At 50.5% G+C, this 20,655-nt stretch overlaps 1 protein-coding gene across 3 annotated transcripts in view; it reads right to left on the reverse strand.

The window, feature by feature from the left end:
• SRF (serum response factor) overlaps positions 1–20,334 on the reverse strand; it is a 284,214-nt gene extending 263,880 nt beyond the window's left edge. For 2 of the 3 annotated variants that reach the window (XM_069236403.1, XM_069236402.1), the window contains exon 1: positions 19,756–20,334. In XM_069236403.1, the coding sequence (XP_069092504.1) occupies positions 19,756–20,193 (438 nt within the window). In that variant the 5' untranslated portion in view covers positions 20,194–20,334. Of the gene's footprint in view, positions 1–15,985; positions 16,027–19,755 lie in introns of those variants that run through there. The other variant, XM_069236404.1, reaches the window with a different exon arrangement.
• Between the last annotated feature and the right edge of the window lie 321 nt (positions 20,335–20,655).

The raw sequence follows: 20,655 nt of genomic DNA on the forward strand, positions 1-20,655 counted from the left end.
CTGACTCCGGAGATACAACAATGGCAGGCGCCATCTCCGCAAAGTCAGCATCGGAAGTGAGGAATCAAGCTAAGACGATAGGAGCCGTGGGAGGGTGTGCATCGGAGCCGATCCGATTCCAGAGTTGAAGTCCCGGGGCCCAAAAGGCACAGAGGACGAAGCTGCCGTCCTCTGTGCATCGGGGCACCCACTACCTCCTTAGGGCCTGAAGACGCTCCAGAATGAGGAGTAGACCCAAAAATGCAAGGACAACAACAACATTTTTTTTCATTAAAATAAATAAATAAAAAAAATAGTCCAGCATCTGGGCCGGAGTCGACCCGGCGCCAGGAGAAGGCGGAAGGGACAGGGTCGACTCCAGCGCAGACTTGTCCTCAAAAGATCCGGGGGAGCCACAACTTCGACTGAGGGCAACGCTTACCTTGAGATGCCACCGGAACTGCAGACGAAGGAGCCGTACACAATAGACTCCTAGAATGGTCTGTGGGATGAGAAGTGGAAGATGAAGGACTATGACACCTACCAGAGTCCTGCGAAGACTGCGACACCTGCGCCACCAGGAGCTTCATCCGCCGCTCTCTCAACATCTTAGGCCTCAACTGTTGACAGGAGTCGCAGTCGTCGGTATTGTGGTGGGTGCCTACGCACCACATGCAAACAGGGGGGGTGGGGGGTGTCAATGACCGACATCTGTTAAGCACAGGACCCACAAGACTTGCCAGTATGCACAAACACTGCTCCAGCGACAAAAAAAAGTTGCAAGAGAAGAAAAAAAAAAAAATGGCCAGAGAAAACAGCTCCTCTGGATCTGCAATGCTGGGCGGAAAAGAAAAAACCTGACATCAGTGGAGAGACTATATGGACCAAGTCGACATATCCGGGGACGTCGTCGATACGGAGTAGCACAATGCCCTCTACCGACGTGCAGATGTACTTCTGAAGAATTCTTTTCTGGATCCAGTCTGAATTGCAAGATAAGGAATCTGGGGCTAGTTGTCTCTATCAGATCACCCATATAGCACGTCACCAGAGCATGCATCTTCCACCTGCCGTCTTCTCCATCAGATTTATCCATTTTTAAATGCCATTCTTTGTTATTTAACAAACAATGATGACTGTTTTCATCAATTTAGACTGGATCTGATTTTCCTTGGAAAATCCTCTCAGAATTTTGATTAACTTCAGCGTACTCAAAATGCAGCCGGACAAACTTCTAGCCATATTGAAAGGTCCAACCATATCTCCAAGCATTTACAGAAACTACACTGGCTCCCAATGCTGTACGTTGCCTACCGTACTCACAATGGCAATGGCCTTAGCCTGCTCCAGCACACATCTAAGCCAACAATACAGTTTTAACTTAATACCCGCAATGTTACTAAGTGTACTAAAAGTTAAATGGAGAGGCACACTATTCCCCTAGTGAAAACCCTTCTTAACTTCCATAAAAAATTGAAACCTGGCTATTGAAGAGTAAATATATTTTCATGCAAACATTCTGCTAATTATATAAAGTAGCACCTTGTGTTCTTCACAGTCACATGACGCTCCTAGAGTGTGAACGTGTTCTTAGTAAAACCAATAACACCACTACAAAAATATAACCTTGACCTACTACTTTCAACCGAGACGTGGTCGAATGAGACTTTTTAGCCTATTACTGACATCCTAACAACTTAAACCTCATCAGACAAGAAGAACAGGAAAACCAGGCGGCGGGATAATAATAGTACATTAAGACCAATTGTAAGGCAAGCGCCTGAAAAAACAAACAGCTGCCCTCCTTCCAAAAAGCCTATCAGTGGAAGTTAAAAGAAGAGAGCCTACTCCTGTAACAACGCACACTACATAGCACCATGGGGGGAAATCCTTGTTTTGTGGGGTCAACCTATTGAACTCATCATAGATAAACTGATCTCAGACCAAAATACATTCCTGGGTAACAAAACCTGAAGGGGGGAGGGGCTTGTAGGAATGAGAAAACCACTGCTGTCTCAATTAATTGCGCTGGAAGCCAACAACCTCAGACAACTTTACTTAGCTCCCCTACCCCACTCCCTCCAGCTGTCTGGCCAGAACAATACCTCGCTCGTAGCACTCTTTCCCACATCCAACCTAGAAAAAACAGAACATGGGCTTAAGACCTCACAAACCACTACTAAGCAACCTAGAACACACGGTCTCATTTTTACAAGCAAGCATCAAGGAAACAATGTGCACACATCAACAACTGAACCAATGTTTGAGACCACCAGTAATCTAACCCCTGTGACCTTATCGGTCCTAACTACCAGAACCAGACAACTGATCCACTGCGGTTCGCCTTTAACATAAGAGCAGAGACCCCTACAGTGGGGTGATGACCTATGTTATGAGACTAGTTTCCACTCTCTCAAGAATGGGAACAAGGTTCAGGGAAACCTCTGCAGCGCTCAGAATCCCTCAAACACACCACCATCGGGCATGACTAACTGCTAGCTTCTGCAGCAGGGAAGGCGGTGGTAAAGGTTGGGAAGAAGGCCATACCAGGTTCAAAGGTATGTCATATTGTATAGCCCACATGTGGGAATTAACTACAACAATGAGATGGAACATACTGGATACCATAAAGCCTAGACTACTAGTCATCATGAATTGCCAATAACATCTGTGTGCTATATGATTCCAAGTGTTGAGAGATCTGATGTGACAGGTTTACTGTTGGGGGGGAAAAAGTGGAATCAAAGATAACCTAACCACGCCATGGAGAACCTTGTTGCCAAATAACCAACTGCTGAACAGGATGTTAAACTATGCCCTGGAATCTGATCAGCAACAGGCCCAGAAAGACACACTGTTCCACCATGCTATCCATGCGCAAGGAGCCAATCAGCTTGTTGCCCAAAATAAAATACCAACAGGCTCTGGTACAATTCACAGAGGTGACAGAAGCCCCCCAAGTTACACATTATATTATTATGCTATATGGTTCTCTCAAAATGCCCAGGTTACAATCCAGAATATTTTTAAACCATATTTTGAAACAGCGCCTCGGAATGTCCCATGGTCTTCTGACAGATGGGGACACTGCTTAACTCCTTTCTTGACAGAGATCTACAGAAAGCTTATCAAGTTGTAAACCCGGAGGCAACTACTACAAACGTGGACATCAAAAAAGGTTGCACTAGAGAGGATTGGGCATGATGATGAAAGCTATAAAAGCTGTATGCAATCATAACCTGACAGTTTTTCTAAAGGGTACAGGTTTTGACAAATGATTCCCGACTTGACAGAAGCAGATAAAAACTGAGACAAAACAATGCTCAAGTAACATGTGGATCATACGACTTGGTAGTGTTGGGCAAGAGCTCCCAAACCGTACTCTGGAGAGCACTTTAGATTTGCAAAACAACTAGGTGATGAAAGGACTGCTTTAATTAATCTGATCTAGTGACGACCGTTCAGGCCATGGGATCCAAGCTGTACCTCACTGACCAGATCTAGCAAGGCCGGAACTGGTCAGGGTTTGCATGCATTCCCTTCTGAAGGGGGCTTGCCTCGCTGTTTGGGATAGACAATTCCCATAAGAAGCAGGGTGGGTACTGAGCTGCATAAGGTTCACCTCTATCTACAGTGGCAGGAGGATAAACAAGCATTTGCAATGCAACGGGTCTCGCGTTTGCTCATGTTAGAGCTGATAGCGTTGTGAACTCCTAACCCGACTTTTCACCTATCGGCAAAAGTGCATTTATGTACGCAACCTGAAAAAGTGCCATTAACTATGTAAAGCGCTTGACTTCTGCCAAGCGAAATCGCGCTAGTAAATTAGAGAAAAAGTAGTCCACGAGCCGGACAGAAAACAGCGACCCTCGCATGTTTTCTGTACTTGGTCGATGCGCTTGAGGAGGGCTAACCACCGGAAAAGGCATGACGTATGCATGTCTTCGACTAATGAAAGCAAGTAGATTTTATTAGGCAAGCCCACGAACCAATGAAAAACACTGACGTGACGTCGACAGGGCTCCGAGCCCTTTTCTAAACCGTCTCACTGTGATACGCATGCAACGCAGGCTCGACCCTAAAAACAATGGGTTGGAACACTACCCAGTGCCAGTGGTTTACACAATTTGCAAACATTCCTCTCATCACTGTGTGTTTGAGCATCGTAGATCTGACCACTGCCTGTAAGAGAGGCTGAGTATAAAGTCCAAGGAAAATGTGGAAGGAACTGCAAAGTCTAGAGTACTAACAATGCTGGAATGACCAAGGACTGAAAAACTGTGCTGTTGGTCTCTAAAGACCTTCCCTGTGCTGAATTAGTTTAAGTGTTGAGTGATCTGATGCATCAGAAACTTGCATCCCAAACTATAAAACTGATCAACATTCAGCACAATTATTATCAAAAGTGCTCAAAGAACAGCTGTAAGAATGGTGCACAAGTCGGCAGAAAAATACTAGCTATAAAAACCTTTAAAAAAATTTAAAAAATGAAATAAAAAATAAAAAAAAACACACAAGAAAGAAGTAAAAGTACAACATAATGGTTTTTGAGGCCAAACTTTCTTTAGAAAGTAAAGAACTCGGGCATAAAATCACCACAGAAAGCTGATTGAGAGCATGAAGAAACTTAACTAGCCCTCCAAGACAGTGTATCAAAAATACTAAAGGAAGCTGCACAACAATGGATGACTTCTAAGAATGAAAAACATAGCCCCAAAACACACAAGTGAAGAACCAAAATACAGTATCTTACATTTATGAAGTCTGCCAAAGTGACATCTTAAAGCACAACTATCAAAATTAGACCTCTCTCCCATCCCAGAGAACCCATGAACCTGGCTATCCTTGGAGGCAATAGCCACTCTGTGGTACCCTTCAGGACTGAACTAATCAGCCTGTTGCTTGCACAAGTTCTAGTGCCTGACTGTCTCAAGAGTGACACGTTATTACCCTTTTAAAGACAAAAAGCTGATACAGAGATGAATAACTTGTTGCCCAGTCCCAAACACAAGTATATCCTTTCTCCCAAAAGTATTAGACCGCTGTGAAAAGACAGATCTCAAACAATTCAGCATGAAATCAGCTCTTATAGGTCATGCCTTCTAATACTCCCAGACTAGTCACCAGCATTTAATAGTAAACACCACCAACCTCCTGAATACTCAAGGAAAAGAATGGGTTTAGAGAGCTCTATTCTAAGCAATGTACCTCATACTGGAAAAAAAGATGGCAAAAAAAAAAAAAAAAAAAACTGAAAAAATTCTCAAACTAACTTCCGATAACCTCTTGCCAAGTCAAAAAGTAACCTTAGGATCTACCAACACTCTTCAACCTACATAAATAATACTCAACTCAAAAAATGCATACCTTTTAGATGTTCTATATGAAATCTAATCACTGAATGACATTATCCTCCGCATAAAGGCTAGACGAACTTCAGTCATGAATGTCGCATCACCTTAAATTGAAGCCCTCAAAACAGAACTTCGAAAGACAGTTTATAACAGCAGCTATAACAACGGCCCAACACCCTTACCATAACAGACCACAATAAAGACATTCTAATGCGTTCAAAATCACTCTGCTTCCAACTAAAAAAAAAAAAAAAAAAAAAAAAACACACAATCACAAATTGGCCAAATGGATCAAATTCCAATGGGAGCTACTAAGAGATATTAAACAGTCAATAGCAGCAGACTTTCAATAAGTGGCAATCTCATGTTCAAGATTGATCAATGGTTGCACCCTCCTATATGAAATCCCAAAAATCTATTCCCTGCAGAACACAGACTAAGTTCTGGGGTAAATACTATCATATTCATCCCCTCTCGATCACCCTTCACATGGCTGCCAATTGAGACAAGGCGTCAGTCCAAACTCTGCTGCATAACCTACAAGCGAACACCAAAACAGCAGGTTCACAAACAGAGCATCTTGGAACGATAGCAATCCTCGAGAAACACTGGCAGGAGAGATACCAGCCTTCAGGAAAGAAAAACAATCTTCTTCAAGAACAACAAGATTGTGAGCTCCCTACAGCATCAAATCAGCACTCCAGTTCCTTTTTGAAAGATTAATATTCGGGATAAGACACTCCTGCTCCAAGGCCATCCCCCCATTTAAAGGGGCTCCTGATTCTTAGAATGCGGGAAGACAGTACATTTCTCTGTAGACTTTGTACTGCAATCGGGCTGCCCGCTCTATCCTTTTCTGCTGCCTCAACCACGAAGTTTAATGATTCTTTTCACTAAAACTAAACCTTTCTGTTCTGTACTTTTTCAGTTTATAACCCATGTAAAGGCAATAACAGTTTATAACATGTGTGAGCTACTCAGTCATCTTGTTAGTCAAACACCTACCCAGGTTTCTATTAGTAAAATAGAATTCCTGTTAACGCACAAGACTCAAGGATGAGCCATAGTGAGCCTAAATTATTACAATTATACAACTGTCCATTTAAATAAATGGCCATTTTATTTCAAATAGAGAAGTGATGTAGCAAGTACATGTGAACGCCACCCAGACTGTCTCTGAACACTGGTTAATGGTTGCTCCCCGAAGCAAACACACTTGTGCATAAACTAGATAACTAATTTTATATGCAAATGAATTTAAGTTACAAACAAATGACGGAAAATTAGGGGTTTCATATAACCTATACCAAAGTTTATAAAAAAAATACATCTTATAAAGTTTGTGTTTTCAAATGATGCATGCAGACCTCTGTATCAAATGTAAACTTAAGACTATCATAACAATGACAGCACACACTGTCAAGACAAATCGCAGCTACTCCCAGCATACACTCAGAGCAAACCATATCTCAGCTGAAACCCATCTATTGCCACCTAGCTACCTTCTTTTAAAGATGTCTCGGGAGCTTATTTTGGCCACCTCGCCCATCTAGATTTCCCTTTGCAAATGTCATCTACTCGAACTTTGTCAACTTGTTCTGTATCATGTCCAAACACTATGTGTTACATTCAACATCCTCTTGTATTATGCCTGTGCTGCAAAATAATCTGAACACATCAAACGGATTGCATCACAGCAGTCACATTTGTAAACCATATGCAGACAGGCGTGCGCCGTAGGACCAGGAGAACCACCCGTCCCAGAGTTTCAAGATATCCCTAACAGATAACTTTATGGAATGAGAGTTCAAATGAAATTAACTACCAGAGGAGAGCCAGACATAGCATGAGTCTGGCCATACCAGACCTGCGTTGGACACAGCCGTCTTAAGCCACACAAACTTTTCTGCACAAATATGACAATTCCAATAACTTAGAAGCCATCCCTCAGCCCTTTTCCCCTGTAGAGGAGTAGTCAGTAAGGCCCAACAGTTCAGCCTGTGAAGTGACTACACCCAGCAGAATCTCAAGTGCACCGGCTACAGCAGAGCATGGACTTTAGCAGATTATGCCTGCTTCTAATGCGCACCAACAGAAGCAGTCAACAAAATCACAGCAAAAAAAACAACGCAATCTACTAACAAAGCGCTCCTCGGTTACTAAAAGGAACAGACCTACGGCAGTTGACAAAACTTTTCCCAATGAACCAATCTGGCATTAAGTCTTCATCATGTCCATGTTACCATTACCAACTCAGGCCTACTTCGTGGAGCTTAAGTGTTGCCACAGGGAACCAGAGTGTATGTGGCCTTACACTTCCAAACAAGTACCAAAGTAAAGTTAGCAGAACAGTACACAATGCCTCCTAGGAGGACTTGTAAGGGACTATCATAAAACAAATATATCATCAGAATCCAAAAGAGGGGGATACTAACACCAAAAGACTTGCCTATTTACTACCATAAACTATGAAAAATCAAGTAACCCTCTACAACTTTAACATTGTAGTAACAATTTTGACAATGTAATTCAGGCCTGCTTTCTTTTTAATACCTTCATGATAACCAAATCAAACCTGTATCATCCGATGTAACATTTTCCACAAAAACAACTAGGTCTAAAGAATTTATCATCGGATCATAAGCCCAGGCACATAGTATCGTGCAAGCATTCGCCTTTGGCAGCCATCAGGCAGACTGACCTAATATTACCAATGTCCATGGTCACAGCTGCAACAGCTCCTATGAGGGCCTGAAAGAGATTTGGGAGAAAGAGGTCTACTATGGAAATCAGAGAGGACATTAACCCCTTCGCTACCGGGCCTTTCCCCCCCTCAGGAGCCAGATTTTTTTGGGGGCTATTTGGGGCAGTTCGCGCTTAGGCCCTCATAACTTTTATCCCACATAAGCTACCAACGCCACATTTGTGTCCTTTCCCACCCCCCCACATCCTCAGGATTCTGGAGGTACCCAGAGTTTGTGGGTTCCCCTGAAGGAAACCAAGAAAGTAGCCTAAATTCAGCAAATATTTCATCTTTTTTTATTTAAAAGAAGAAAAAAAAAAAAGGGAGGGGAGGGCTGCAGAAGAAGGCAGTTTTTTCCCCTGAAATTGGCATCAACAAAGGGTTTGGGGGGTTAAAATCTCCTTCTTCCCAGCTATCAGGAACAGGCAGACTCGAATCAGAAACCCAATTTTTCCACACAATTTTGGAATTTTACTGGGACATACCCCACTTTTAATATTTTTTGTGCTTTCAGCCTCCTTACAGTTAGTGACCGGGGGGGAGGGGTGGGGGTCAGAAATGGCCTAAAAATAATATGGCACCCCTAAGGAGCACACACATTCCCTGGAGTCTAGTGGGCGTTTCTGCAGCAAAAATGTTTCGAGAGACATGAAAGGAGAGGTCTTTCCTTTCATGTCTCTCCCACCCCACCTCCTGGTCAGAAGAGAAATGCTTTTGCATTTCTGCTTCCAGCGCAATCTGAGGTGACCTCTGATTAGGTCAGCGCGCGATTTGCACGCTGATGTCATCAGACGTAACTGGAGGGGTGGCCCACGGGGAGCACTATCGCACTCCCCCGTGGGCCGGGTGCAGGACGAGCTGGTCTCGTACCGGGCACATGGGAACCGTGTGCCAGGACGAGACCAGCTCACCCACGGCACCCAGGGGGTTAAACTAAATACCTGCCTTCTGGCTTTAGCCAGTGTTGGCTAAACATATGAAGTTCACAACAAATACATCTGGCATACTGCCATTATAACTTCTCATAGAAAACAAATGGACTCTACAGCCTTCATTACTGGTCTGACACCATATTCAACTCTGTCCTGCTGTCTTACATTCAAGGGAACAAGAGGTGGACCAGCACTCAGTGCTGCTTCTTCAGGCTCTTTTCTGCTCATCATGAGAGGGCTGGAAACAGACCTTGTAAAGCACCATCTACCTGTAAGACAGGATTTCGCTTTGCTCTATCATTATGGATCATCTCTTACCAGACAGGCCAAATTCAAAAAAGAAAACAGTTCTCGGAGGATCCCTGCAGGGGAGGGTGCACAGGTAAAGAAAAAGAACAGCGGGGGGGGGTAGAAAGAATAAGAGGAGACTCATCACTGCCAGTATAGAAGGGTCACCTCAGGGACTTTGAAACTTCTTCAGTCAGCACCACCAATGCAGCAAAGTGTTGCATTTAAATAGTAAAGTACTGTCCACCTCTCTCCAGCTATAAAAGCCAACACCCCTGGTGAGCATGTGTACCACATGCGGGTGACTGTCAATCATGTGCCTGCTAAAAACATAGGCCAAAGGAAGGGTCAGTCAGCACCACCAATGCAGCAAATTGTTGCATTTAAATAGTAAAGTACTGTCCACCTCTCTCCAGCTATAAAAGCGAACACCCCTGGTGAGCATGTGTACCACATGCGGGTGACTGTCAATCATGTACCTGCTAAAAACATAAGCCAAAGGAAGGGTCTAGAAGGTCTGGTTCTAATCATACCCCTCAAACAGCTCTGAGCATGTAAAACTGGCTAATGACATCTCAATGCCCTCAACCCTTGAATAAGGCGCCCCAAGCCTCTATCCTCCCACCAGCCCTTTTCAATGTTGACTTGGAATCCCAGAGCACCCTCCTTAGTAAATCCAACATCTCACTTCACTCCTACACCGACACTCTACTTTGCCTGAAGGTCTCCATCCCAGACAACACACACGCACTGGGGAGGGTTCAGGAATCAGTCACAGATGGCTCATCATCGCCTGAAATTAAACCCAGAGATCTTACTTCATCACAGTAACACCCCGTCCAAACTTGGTTGGACTCACTCATTCCTGGTTGTAAGTCCACCACTACCGAGTGTGACATCATTACACTTTACTTTGGACAAGAACTTAAATCTTCATGCCTACATAAATGAAATACCAAGGAGTACACAACACCGAATCAGAGTTAGGCCCTCATTAGGACATTGGCGGTAAGTACTGTTTACCGCCATGCTGACTGCCAACATACTGCCGCAGCGGATTACCGCCACCCATATTATGACCCACACATTGCAATCCGTCACTATATAGCCACACCCACAAGTCCACCAGCCCAAAGGTCAGTGATAAACTGGCAGTAGCAAAACCCACACTGTTACGCCAACAGAACTACGCCGACAGCATTATGACCCACGAATCACCACAGCGGACATTCAATGGTACTAAACCATTGGCGGTACATACCGCCATGCTCAAAATACACCCCACACCATTGCCAGCATCACTGCCAGCAGCCCCAGTGGGCAGCCGACCGAGGCTGCAGGGGGATGGGCTGGAGCCTCCCCCACCACTGCTAGCACTGACATCAGCCCTGCCACTGCCACCACTGAGCAGCCGTCACCGCCGGCTGACAGTGTGTAGTCCTGCCTCCATGGGCTGTTGTGCGTCCTGGCCCCTGCAAATCCTGTGGGTCTGACACCCAGGTGAGAGACTGACCTTCCACTCCCCAAGATCTGCATCACAGGGCACAATGCCCCCTTCAGAACCAGTGGAAGAAGCCATCCACTCACCCCATCCTTGTGCCCAGCACACTGGGCACAAGGACCCCCTCCAGAACCAGTGGAGAAGCCATCCACTGGAGAGACTGTGGCCTTGCACTCCCGAGGACCAGGCAAACCACCCACTTGAAAGACTGTGGCCTTGCACTCCCCCAGGACAGCACACAGGGCATGTTGGCCCGTCCAGGACTGGTGGTGTTGTACCATCTTCCGGCTGGGGTGACCCTCCCCCCAACCCCATGCCCCGTCCTCCTGAGGAGCCTGTGTATTTTCAGACTGATGCCCCTGCAGTGTTCGCTCCGTGTTGTTGCAGGAGTGAGGTGGGGCCTTGGCCTATGTGTTGTGGCCCTGAGGCTCACGGACATTGAGGACTGGGCAGTGTCCCTACATTTGTAAATATGTATATACGTTTGTATTTTGATGCATTTATTCATGTTATTTTATGGTATTACACTCACTTTCTTCAAATCATTTTGTCCTTGCATTATTCCTGAGGGGTACGGGGTGGATATGTAATGTTACTGCATCTTGTTGTGTGCATGGTGTTGGGGTGGGGGTGTTGAGTGTGTCACTCTTTTTTTCCTCCCCCCTCCCTTGTGTGCTAGGCGGCAGTACTCAACGTGGTAGTCTTCGCCAGCGGTGAGGTTCATAATGCAGGAAAAGGTATACGAGCATGGGGAATATGTGCAGCTCGGGCTCCATGGCGTTGTGGTTGTTCCCGGAGTCTCCAGAGGCGAGTCCTTTGACTTCTGTGTTCTGTTTCCGCCATGCTTTTGATGTCATTGGTACCGCCCCGGAAAAGGCGGCGGATTAGCCTGTCGTAATAGTGTGGGCAGTACATTGTCTTCCACCTGGCTGTTGGCGGTTACTGCTGTGGTGCTTGTTGATACCACTGTGGCAGTCGGTGTGTTAAAGTGGCTGTCTGGGCCGTTTCCGCCGTGGTCATAATTCCATTTTTTTGACCACTGGCCTGTTGGCGGTATTACCGCCACTTTATCACCCACCGCCAGGGTTGTAATGAGGGCCTTGGTATCAGACGTCAACAAAAGTAATCACACTTCACCCATGCTCATCACCCTCAAGTGGCTTCCAATGACGCCAGAAGTCAATTCAGACATGTCTGCATTACCCACGAGTCACTATACAGTGGCAATACCAACCACCTAGCCTCTAAACCTGGTTTCAGGAGGACCACTGACTCTCAGAAGTGGGAACTCCTTTTGTACTCCTTCGTAGGTGATGTGCTTAAGATTCGGTATTCCATTCCACCAACCACACCCAGGCAAGAATTTAAAACACTTTCTCTTTTCTCAATACTTCCAGTCATGAATTGCTGATGTTCATGCAACACAGCAGAACAACAAAACACACGTCTGAGGAGTCGTCAGCTGGTCCTCTTTCACTAGACGCCAACTTACACGGTCACTAAGCTACATCGAGCATCCTGCAAGAATCCCTTCTCCGACTCCTGGCATCCTTTATTGTTTTGTGTAAGTATCTCTGCACTTCCACATAGGTTCCGTAACATTCAGGTACGAGGGCTTCTCAGTTCCACTACAGACACATTGCACCTTATTTCCTTGCAGTGTAATAATGCGCCTTGTTTAGCTGTATCTGTTTTAAGGTGCTCTGATAAGCATTTGGCTCTTGTTCGCGCTAAGATCACGGGGTTATGCTTGCTTATGAAGGGGTTTGGAAGAACACTGTGTACAGACGGTGGGGGAGGGCAGTGTGACATGTTTCCCTGGTGCCCCCGTAATTAGAGTAGGTGGGAGTTTCCACTTCTCAGACTGGTCGTCAAGCATTTGTAGCTTGGTTCATTTCAGAAGCCTGGATCCAACCATCCCTCCATGTTTCAGCTGCTTGGAGGTTCCTTGTAAGCTCTGTGAGGGAGATAGTGGGTTGAAGTGCCTGGATGTGACCTGGCAATGGCCTTTGTAGTGAACTTACACAGCAGGGGGTGCTCCTGGCCTTAAAATAAGTGCCTTGTAACTTGGTGGATAACCACAAACCAGGGAAGATTAACTCTGACTGTTACTGGTAGTCACTTAGCTGCAAGACCAGAAACCAGGGTAAGGTTAAACACCGCAGGCTGTTACTGGAAGTCGCTGCTTCTCAGCTGTAGGTCCACAGACCAGGGGAAGATTAACAAACACCGCAGGCTGTTACTGGAACTCGCTGCTTCTCAGTTGTAGGTTCACAGACCAGGAGAAGATCAGGTCCACAGACCAGGGGAAGATTAACAAACACCGCAGGCTGTTACTGGAAGTCGCTGCTTCTCAGCTGTAGGTCCACAGACCAGGGGAAGATTAACAAACACCGCAGGCTGTTACTGGAACTCGCTGCTTCTCAGTTGTAGGTTCACAGACCAGGAGAAGATCAGGTCTACAGACCAGGGGAAGATTAACAAACACCGCAGGCTGTTACTGGAAGTCGCTGCCTCTCAACTGTAGACCCACAGACCAGGGGAAGATTAACAAACACCGCAGGCTGTTACTGGAAGTCTCTGCTTTTCAACTGTAGAGCCACAAACCAGGGAAAGATTGACAAACACCGCAGGCTGTTACTGGAACTCGCTGCTTCTCAGCTGTAGGTCCACAGACCAGGGGAAGATTAACAAACACCGCAGGCTCCTACTGGAACTCGCTGCTTCTCAGTTGTAGGTCCACAGACCAGGGGAAGATCAGGTCCAGAGACCAGGAAACGATTAACAAACACCGTAGGCTGTTACTGGAAGTCAATGCTTCTCAGCTGTAGGTCCACAGACCAGGGGAAGATCAGGTCCAGAGACCAGGAAACGATTAACAAACACCGTAGGCTGTTACTGGAAGTCAATGCTTCTCAGCTGTAGGTCCACAGACCAGGGGAAGATCAGGTCCACAGACCAGGGAAAGATTAACAAACACCGCAGGCTGTTACTGGAAGTCGCTGCTTCTCAGATGTAGAGCCACAGACCAGGGGAAGATCAGGTCCACAGACCAGGGAAAGATTAACAAACACTGCAGGCTGTTACTGGAAGTCGCTGCTTCTCAGCTGTAGGTTCACAGACCAGGGGAAGATTAACAAACACTGCAGGCTGTTACTGGAAGTCGCGGCTTCTCAGATGTAGGTCCACAGACCAGGGGAAGATTAACAAAGGCTGTTACTGGAAGTCGCTGCTTCTCAGCTGTAGGTCCACAGACCAGGGGAAGATTAACAAACACCGCAGGCTGTTACTGGAACTCGCTGCTTCTCAACTGTAGGTCCACAGACCAGGGGTAGATTAACATACACCGCAGGCTGTTACTGGAACTCGCTGCTTCTCAGTTGTAGGTTCACAGACCAGGGGAAGATCAGGTCTACAGACCAGGAGAAGATTAACAAACACTGCCGGCTGTTACTGGAAGTCGCGGCTTCTCAGCTGTAGAGCCACAAACCAGGGGAAGATTAACAAACACCGCAGGCTGTTACTGGAAGTCGCGGCTTCTCAGTTGTAGGTCCACAGACCAGGGGAAGATCAGGTCCACAGACCAGGGGAAGATTAACAAACACTGCCGGCTGTTACTGGAAGTCGCGGCTTCTCAGCTGTAGAGCCACAAACCAGGGAAAGATTAACACAGTAAGCAGTTACTGGAAATGATGTTATCAAAGTGTAGAAAGGAGGGCTGAAGACACCAATAATTGAGTACCTATTACTCCTATGAATAACGCTAAAATACTTTAGCGAGGAGTATGAAATAAGTGATCTTTAAATTGCACTGTAACATGGAGTATATGGATATCAGGGGACGTGGATGTAGGGTTTGAGCCTTAGAAAGGGCGGGAAGGACCAAGTAACAGCAGAAGTGGACCCGTTTGGAAGGGGTCTTGTTCGGGGATATTAACGCCGGACTGCCTCTCTCTTCCACATCATTCACACGAGGCATCACCCAGTCCAGCAGCTGCACGGGAGCCTCGGTGCGGGCTCCATCACAGCCACTGGTACTCGCCCACAGAGTGACCTGCGGAAAGCTACATGCGGCAGGCGCCGGCAAGTAACGGGTCCCACCTCCAAACGGCTTCGGTTGCAGAAGAATAAGTTGGGATTTGGTGGAATGTGACCTCTTAGGCTGACGCCCAATAGTTTACGGCGCTAGTTAGCATCCTGCTGGGTGAGACCCCCATCTCCTCTGCCAGGCACTCTGCGGCCTTCAAGCCCTAGTCACCCAAACCGGCATCAGTGACCCCTGCAGGGGTGGGGAGGGTCACATCACCTGAGACTGGTCCTTTCGGCAGCGCCCACCGCCTCAGTGCACACTGCAAGGCGCTACACATGGAGACCCCGCAGGTGAAGCACCCCAGACACGTGCGCCCCGCAGACACACCCCACAAGGCTTCCCTCGACTTGACATTTGCCCCTGGGGGGCGGAAAACGTCCAATTATACCTAACGAACAAACCCTGTGAAGAAATGAGGCCAGAGGCGCCTAGAGGCCGGCTGCCCCGTCCATTGCTGCGAGGGCAGCGCCCCGATGTGCTTCCGTCCGTGCGAGGAGCGCCTCGAGGCGGATGGATAGGCAGGAGAGGGGCCTCCTCCAGCCCAGGCGTCCCGCTGCTCCACGGGGGCACCGGCAGGGCCTGCCCGGCTGCCAGGCTCGGCTGACGGGGCTGCACAGCTGGGTAACCCCGGGATGACAGGTGCCCGCGGCAGCTGGGGACATCCATCTCCCCCACCCCAGCAGCAGGCGCACCCGTCAGGGCTGGGACACCCCTGCCACCATCACCCAGCACTTACAGCACCCCCCACCACCAACTGTGATCCCCCAACACACAGCACTCTGCGCTTCCAAGAACATCTGGTGTCCTCAGTTCCCCCTCCGCACCCCTCCGGACTGCTTCACGTCATCACCCTGATTGAGTTGACCTCAGTGTACCCCTCTCTGGTACCGCCCCAGCCGAACTCAGTGTACCCCTCCTCTCTGGTGCCCCCACCCCTCACCGATTTCAGTGCACCCCTAACCTGATCTCAGCGTACCCCTCTCTCCTGCCCCCCCCCCAGGGTCTCACCTTTTTCACGATGCCCGTCTTTCTCTTGCTGAAGGTGGTGTACCCCTGATCTCAGTGTACCCCTCTCTGGAGCCCCCCCCAGAGTCTCACCTTCTTCATGATGCCCGTCTTCCTCTTGCTGAAGGTGGTGTACCCCCTGATCTCAGTGTACCCCTCTCTGGAGCCCCCCCAGGGTCTCACCTTCTTCATGATGCCCGTCTTCCTCTTGCTGAAGGTGGTGTACCCCCTGATCTCAGTGTACCCCTCTCTGGAGCCCTCCAGGGTCTCACCTTCTTCATGATGCCCGTCTTCCTCTTGCTGAAGGTGGTGTACCCCCTGATCTCAGTGTACCCCCCTCTCCTGCCCCCCCCCAGGGTCTCACCTTCTTCATGATGCCCGTCTTCCTCTTGCTGAAGGTGGTGTACCCCCTGATCTCAGTGTACCCCTCTCTCCTGCCTCCCCCCCCCCCCCAGGGTCTCACCTTCATAATGTTCGTCTTCCTCTTGCTGAAGGTGGTGTACCCCCTGATCTCAGTGTACCCCTCTCTGGAGCCCCCCCAGAGTCTCACCTTCTTCATGATGCCCGTCTTCCTCTTGCTGAAGGTGGTGTACCCCTTGATCTCAGTGTATCCCTCTCTCCTGCCCCCCCCCCCCCAGGGTCTCACCTTCTTCATGATGCCCGTCTTCCTCTTGCTGAAGGTGGTGTACCCCCTGATCTCAGTGTACCTCTCTCTCCTGCCCCCCACCCCCTAGGGTCTCACCTTCTTCATGATGCCCGTCTTCCTCTTGCTGAAGGTGGTGTACCCCCTGATCTCAGTGTACCTCTCTCTCCTGCCCCCCACCCCCTAGGGTCTCACCTTCATGATGCCCGTCTTCCTCTTGCTGAAGGTGGTGTACCCCCTGATCTAAGTGTACCCCTCTCTCCTGCCTCCCCCCCCCCCCAGGGTCTCACCTTCATGATGCCCGTCTTCCTCTTGCTGAAGGTGGTGTACCCCCTGATCTCAGTGTACCCCTCTCTGGAGCCCCCCCAGGGTCTCACCTTCTTCATGATGCCCGTCTTCCTCTTGCTGAAGGTGGTGTACCCCCTGATCTCAGTGTACCCCTCTCTCCTGCCTCCCCCCCCCCCAGGGTCTCACCTTCATGATGTCCGTCTTCCTCTTGCTGAAGGTGGTGTACCCCCTGATCTCAGTGTACCCCTCTCTCCTGCCCCCCCCCCCCCAGGGTCTCACCTTCATGATGTCCGTCTTCCTCTTGCTGAAGGTGGTGTACCCCCCTGATCTCAGTGTACCCCTCTCTGGAGCCCCCCCAGAGTCTCACCTTCTTCATGATGCCCGTCTTCCTCTTGCTGAAGGTGGTGTACCCCTTGATCTCAGTGTATCCCTCTCTCCTGCCCCCCCCCCGGGTCTCACCTTCTTCATGATGCCCGTCTTCCTCTTGCTGAAGGTGGTGTACCCCCTGATCTCAGTGTACCTCTCTCTCCTGCCCCCCCAGGGTCTCACCTTCTTCATGATGCCCGTCTTCCTCTTGCTGAAGGTGGTATACCCCCTGATCTCAGTGTACCCCTCTCTGGAGCCCCCCCCAGAGTCTCACCTTCTTCACGATGCCCGTCTTCCTCTTGCTGAAGGTGGTGTACCCCTTGATCTCAGTGTACCCCTCTCTGGAGCCCCCCCAGAGTCTCACCTTCTTCATGATGCCAGTCTTCCTCTTGCTGAAGGTGGTGTACCCCTTGATCTCAGTGTATCCCTCTCTCCTGCCCCCCCCCCGGGGTCTCACCTTCTTCATGATGCCCGTCTTCCTCTTGCTGAAGGTGGTGTACCCCCTGATCTCAGTGTACCTCTCTCTCCTGCACCCCCCCCCCGGGGTCTCACCTTCTTCATGATGCCCGTCTTCCTCTTGCTGAAGGTGGTGTACCCCCTGATCTCAGTGTACCTCTCTCTCCTGCACCCCCAGGGTCTCACCTTCTTCATGATGCCCGTCTTCCTCTTGCTGAAGGTGGTATACCCCCTGATCTCAGTGTACCCCTCTCTGGAGCCCCCCCCAGAGTCTCACCTTCTTCACGATGCCCGTCTTCCTCTTGCTGAAGGTGGTGTACCCCTTGATCTCAGTGTATCCCTCTCTCCTGCCCCCCCCCCCCCCCCCAGGGTCTCACCTTCTTCATGATGCCTGTCTTCCTCTTGCTGAAGGTGGTGTACCCCCTGATCTCAGTGTACCTCTCTCTCCTGCCCCCCAGGGTCTCACCTTCTTCATGATGCCCGTCTTCCTCTTGCTGAAGGTGGTATACCCCCTGATCTCAGTGTACCTCTCTCTCCTGCCCCCCACCCCCTAGGGTCTCACCTTCTTCATGATGCCCGTCTTCCTCTTGCTGAAGGTGGTGTACCCCCTGATCTCAGTGTACCTCTCTCTCCTGCCCCCCACCCCCTAGGGTCTCACCTTCTTCATGATGCCCGTCTTCCTCTTGCTGAAGGTGGTGTACCCCCTGATCTCAGTGTACCCCTCTCTGGAGCCCCCCCAGAGTCTCACCTTCTTCATGATGCCCGTCTTCCTCTTGCTGAAGGTGGTGTACCCCCTGATCTCAGTGTATCCCTCTCTCCTGCCCCCCCCCAGGGTCTCACCTTCTTCATGATGCCCGTCTTCCTCTTGCTGAAGGTGGTGTACCCCCTGATCTCAGTGTACCCCTCTCTGGAGCCCCCCCAGAGTCTCACCTTCTTCATGATGCCCGTCTTCCTCTTGCTGAAGGTGGTGTACCCCCTGATCTCAGTGTACCCCTCTCTGGAGCCCCCCCAGGGTCTCACCTTCTTCATGATGCCCGTCTTCCTCTTGCTGAAGGTGGTGTACCCCTGATCTCAGTGTACCCCTCTCTCCTGCCCCCCCCCAGGGTCTCACCTTCTTCATGATGCCCGTCTTCCTCTTGCTGAAGGTGGTGTACCCCCTGATCTCAGTGTACCCCTCTCTGGAGCCCCCCCAGGGTCTCACCTTCTTCATGATGCCCGTCTTCCTCTTGCTGAAGGTGGTGTACTCCTGATCTCAGTGTATCCCACTCTGGAGCCCCCCCAGGGTCTCACCTTCTTCATGATGCCCGTCTTCCTCTTGCTGAAGGTGGTGTACCCCTGATCTCAGTGTATCCCACTCTGGAGTCCCCCCCCCAGGGTCTCACCTTCTTCATGATGCCCGTCTTCCTCTTGCTGAAGGTGGTGTACCCCCTGATCTCAGTGTACCCCTCTCTCCTGCCCCCCCAGGGTCTCACCTTCTTCATGATGCCCGTCTTCCTCTTGCTGAAGGTGGTGTACCCCTTTATCTCAGTGTACCCCTCTCTGGAGCCCCCCCAGAGTCTCACCTTCTTCATGATGCCCGTCTTCCTCTTGCTGAAGGTGGTGTACCCCCTGATCTCAGTGTACCCCTCTCTCCTGCCCCCCCCCCCAGGGTCTCACCTTCTTCATGATGCCCGTCTTCCTCTTGCTGAAGGTGGTGTACCCCCTGATCTCAGTGTACCCCTCTCTCCTGCCCCCCCAGGGTCTCACCTTCTTCATGATGCCCGTCTTCCTCTTGCTGAAGGTGGTGTACCCCTTTATCTCAGTGTACCCCTCTCTGGAGCCCCCCCAGAGTCTCACCTTCTTCATGATGCCCGTCTTCCTCTTGCTGAAGGTGGTGTACCCCCTGATCTCAGTGTACCCCTCTCTCCTGCCCCCCCCCCCAGGGTCTCACCTTCTTCATGATGCCCGTCTTCCTCTTGCTGAAGGTGGTGTACCCCCTGATCTCAGTGTACCCCTCTCTCCTGCCCCCCCAGGGTCTCACCTTCTTCATGATGCCCGTCTTCCTCTTGCTGAAGGTGGTGTACCCCTTTATCTCAGTGTACCCCTCTCTGGAGCCCCCCCAGAGTCTCACCTTCTTCATGATGCCCGTCTTCCTCTTGCTGAAGGTGGTGTACCTCCGAAGCTTGTTGTCGATGAACTCCATCTTGATCTTCACCCGGCCGCGGGTCTTCTTGCCCGGCTTGGCTCCGGTGACGGTGGCCCCGGGGGGCCAGGGAGGGCCCTGGCCCGGGGCCCCTCCGCCGCCCTCGGGCAGCTCCAGCTCGGACAGGCCCCTCTTTAGGGCCCCGGCCCGCCGCTCCGGCTCCTCGTCGGCAGAGTCCGAGTCGGCCTCGGAGCCGCTGTAGAGGCCGGAGCCGGCGGCGGGCTCCAGCTCGTAGCGCCGGCCCGGGGGCCCCGCCAGCACGCCAGGCCGCAGGCCCCCTCGCGGGGGGCCCCCGGTGCGCCGGCCCAGGTTCAGGCCGCGGCTGAGCGGCGACGGCCCGTTCCCGGCGCCCTGCGAGGGCAGCATGTCCGGGGCAGATCGAGAGGGGCTGGGGCGGGGTCAGCGGCGCCCGGCCATGGGGCCTCCGGTGGCGGGGGCCCGGCCCCGGCTCGAGCTCTGCGACGGGCTCACGCACTGACGTCCCGCCTCGCGCTCCGTGTCACGGGGGGTCACGCCGGCTCGCGCGCACGGGTCCCCAACTGCCGCCGGCTCGCGACGGTTGGTCCGCCAATCGGCTCCTGGCTGGACTGCGCGCGCCGGGGCCCTGCGTTCCACCTCTCGCGCCGGCCACCACTTCTCGTGCCTGTGTGTGTAAACTCTGCCCGGCCTGTCACTCTGCCATCATGCCAGAGGCGGGCCGCAGCGCAGATCCCTCCGCGCCCGGGCCGCTGGTTCCCCCCACCCCCGGGGCTGCGAGGCCCTTCCGCCCCTCCCCTCGGCCCCACTCCCGGCCGCGCTACTTCAATAAGACACGGGGACGAGCGGAGG

This window comes from Pleurodeles waltl, chromosome 5 (assembly GCF_031143425.1).
Source record: "Pleurodeles waltl isolate 20211129_DDA chromosome 5, aPleWal1.hap1.20221129, whole genome shotgun sequence".
NCBI classification, from domain to species: Eukaryota; Metazoa; Chordata; class Amphibia; order Caudata; family Salamandridae; genus Pleurodeles; species Pleurodeles waltl.